Below are 1,904 nucleotides of genomic sequence, written 5' to 3' on the forward strand. Positions count from 1 at the left end.
GCCCCTCCGGCTCTCGCCTCCTCCCACCCCGCCCGCGGGCTCCCGCCGACGCCCACTCTCGCCCGCTCACCTTGGCCACGTAGTCTTTCACCTCGTCCAAGTCTCCGTTTTTCAGGGCCCACATGAACTCCTTGTCGCACATCACTGCAGCGGGCGGGCGGCGGGCCGGTCGGCCGGGCAGAAGACGAGGAGGCGGAGGCAGCAGCAAGCGGATGCCGCCGGGCGAGAAGCAGACAGGGCCGCGCGGAACCGGGCGCAGAGAGGGCGCAGGCGGGCGAGGCCGCCAGGCGGGCGAGGCACTTGGCCGCGGCGACCGTTGGGGCGGAGGGAAAAAGTTCTTCGCGGCCGCCGGGCCCAAGAGCTGGTTCCGCCTGGCGGAGGAGAAGCTGGAGACTTTGCACTTCCGGTTCACGCCCTCTCGGCCTGCTCCGACTTCCGCTTCCTCTTCCGTGGGCGGAACGCCCGGCTCGCGACCCCTCCCTGACGGCCCGCGGCGCCGGCGCGGAGACTGGTTCCCCGCCGGAACCGCGGGGAAGTGGGACCGGCGGGACTGGGGGGCTAGGAAGGGCAGAGGGCCAGTCGGGAGAGAGTTGGTGTATTTCTGATGCGATCAGGACGCCATAAGCGGAAAAAAACCAAATTGAGTTTAGCAGGACCCTGAAAGGCCTCTTGCTCACCTTCTAAATGTATCTAGTAGAGGGGTGTATGATTTCAGTTCATCACCTCCTACTCCTTCATTCTTCCTCTCCTCTCCCTTCCCCTCCTCGCCTTTCTCCCTCTTTTCCTCCCTTACGCGCGTCCCATGTGGTTAAAAAAAGATGGAATGTATCAATCCCCGCCCTTAAGTGTCACTAATCACAGCCGTGTGAATTTTGTGGTCAGTATGATCTGTGAAGCGAAATAAACTTCAGTGCGTGGTGTGAAAGATTTTTGTTCACCTCCTTGGCCAGAAGTGAGCAAACATAACTGTCCTTGCCTTTGAACAATGTTTTGTTCATTTGTTTTTAAAGCTCTGAAGCTTTTAGGACATTCTAACAAAGCCAGTGAGTGATGTTCTTCATAGAGTTTGACTGTGAATCTTGGTCTACAGCCATCAGTAGAGTTGGAAGACATGCACTTGTGAATATGGGGAGATCCAATGAAAACGCTTACTGAAAATTATATATGTATATATATACATATATATACACATACATACATATATATGTATATATATATATATATATCATACGTGTATATAAAGTCTGTTACTTATGATCCAGTAACCAGTCTAAGCTACTTTACCATCCTTGTCATTTAGTTTGTGCTGCAGAACACAGACTCTGCAAGCATGGTGGGGGCAATGGATGTCTTGCATGAACTCCACAAACTCAGGTTTTTTGGGTTCTATTTTCACCCCAGACCATAGAGATCCAAGCACTGCAAATCCATACCGTCATCGCCTTGAAGGGAGGCTTTCCGGGAACTGAGGGTGGAGTTAGCAGCCAGTCTTGGTACAGAACCAGACATAGGTCTTGCAGTTGGTTTTCTTCCGGCTTTCAGCTTGCTCTTGGGGTCTCAGTTCAGGGGAACTGGTGGGGCGCATTTACCAATCTCTCCACCTGTGTTGTTCACTCTTCATTTCTACTTTTTGCAAAAAAACCCTTTATTTAAACAATTTTTAAAAAAGATTTTTGTGTATACAGAACGGGGGACAGGCCAAAGGTGCAGGGATGGTGAGAGGATTCACCAGAGACAGAGTGGGGAGCAGAACAGGCAGATTGACAAAGTGGGTGGGTCTGCTGCGCCATGTAGTCACCTCCGGAGCAGGCCGGAGCAGGCCGGGATCAAAGTCATGCTGAAGTGGCTTTAGCTTCTTAGTGCTGTGCTTTAACCTGCTGCACCACCAGGGAGGGCCACAAATA

At 52.7% G+C, this 1,904-nt stretch overlaps 1 protein-coding gene across 1 annotated transcript in view; it reads right to left on the reverse strand.

Moving 5' to 3' along the window:
• The window catches only part of MTPN (myotrophin), a 26,002-nt gene extending 25,608 nt beyond the window's left edge, over nucleotides 1-394 (reverse strand). The window contains exon 1 of the mRNA XM_004677072.2: nucleotides 71-394. Coding sequence (XP_004677129.1) covers nucleotides 71-142 — 72 coding nt within the window. The 5' untranslated portion in view covers nucleotides 143-394. The remainder of the gene's footprint in view (nucleotides 1-70) is intronic.
• Between the last annotated feature and the right edge of the window lie 1,510 nt (nucleotides 395-1,904).

The sequence above is a fragment of the Condylura cristata genome, unplaced genomic scaffold, assembly GCF_000260355.1.
Source record: "Condylura cristata isolate star-nosed mole 26May11 unplaced genomic scaffold, ConCri1.0 scaffold00005, whole genome shotgun sequence".
NCBI classification, from domain to species: domain Eukaryota; kingdom Metazoa; phylum Chordata; class Mammalia; order Eulipotyphla; family Talpidae; genus Condylura; species Condylura cristata.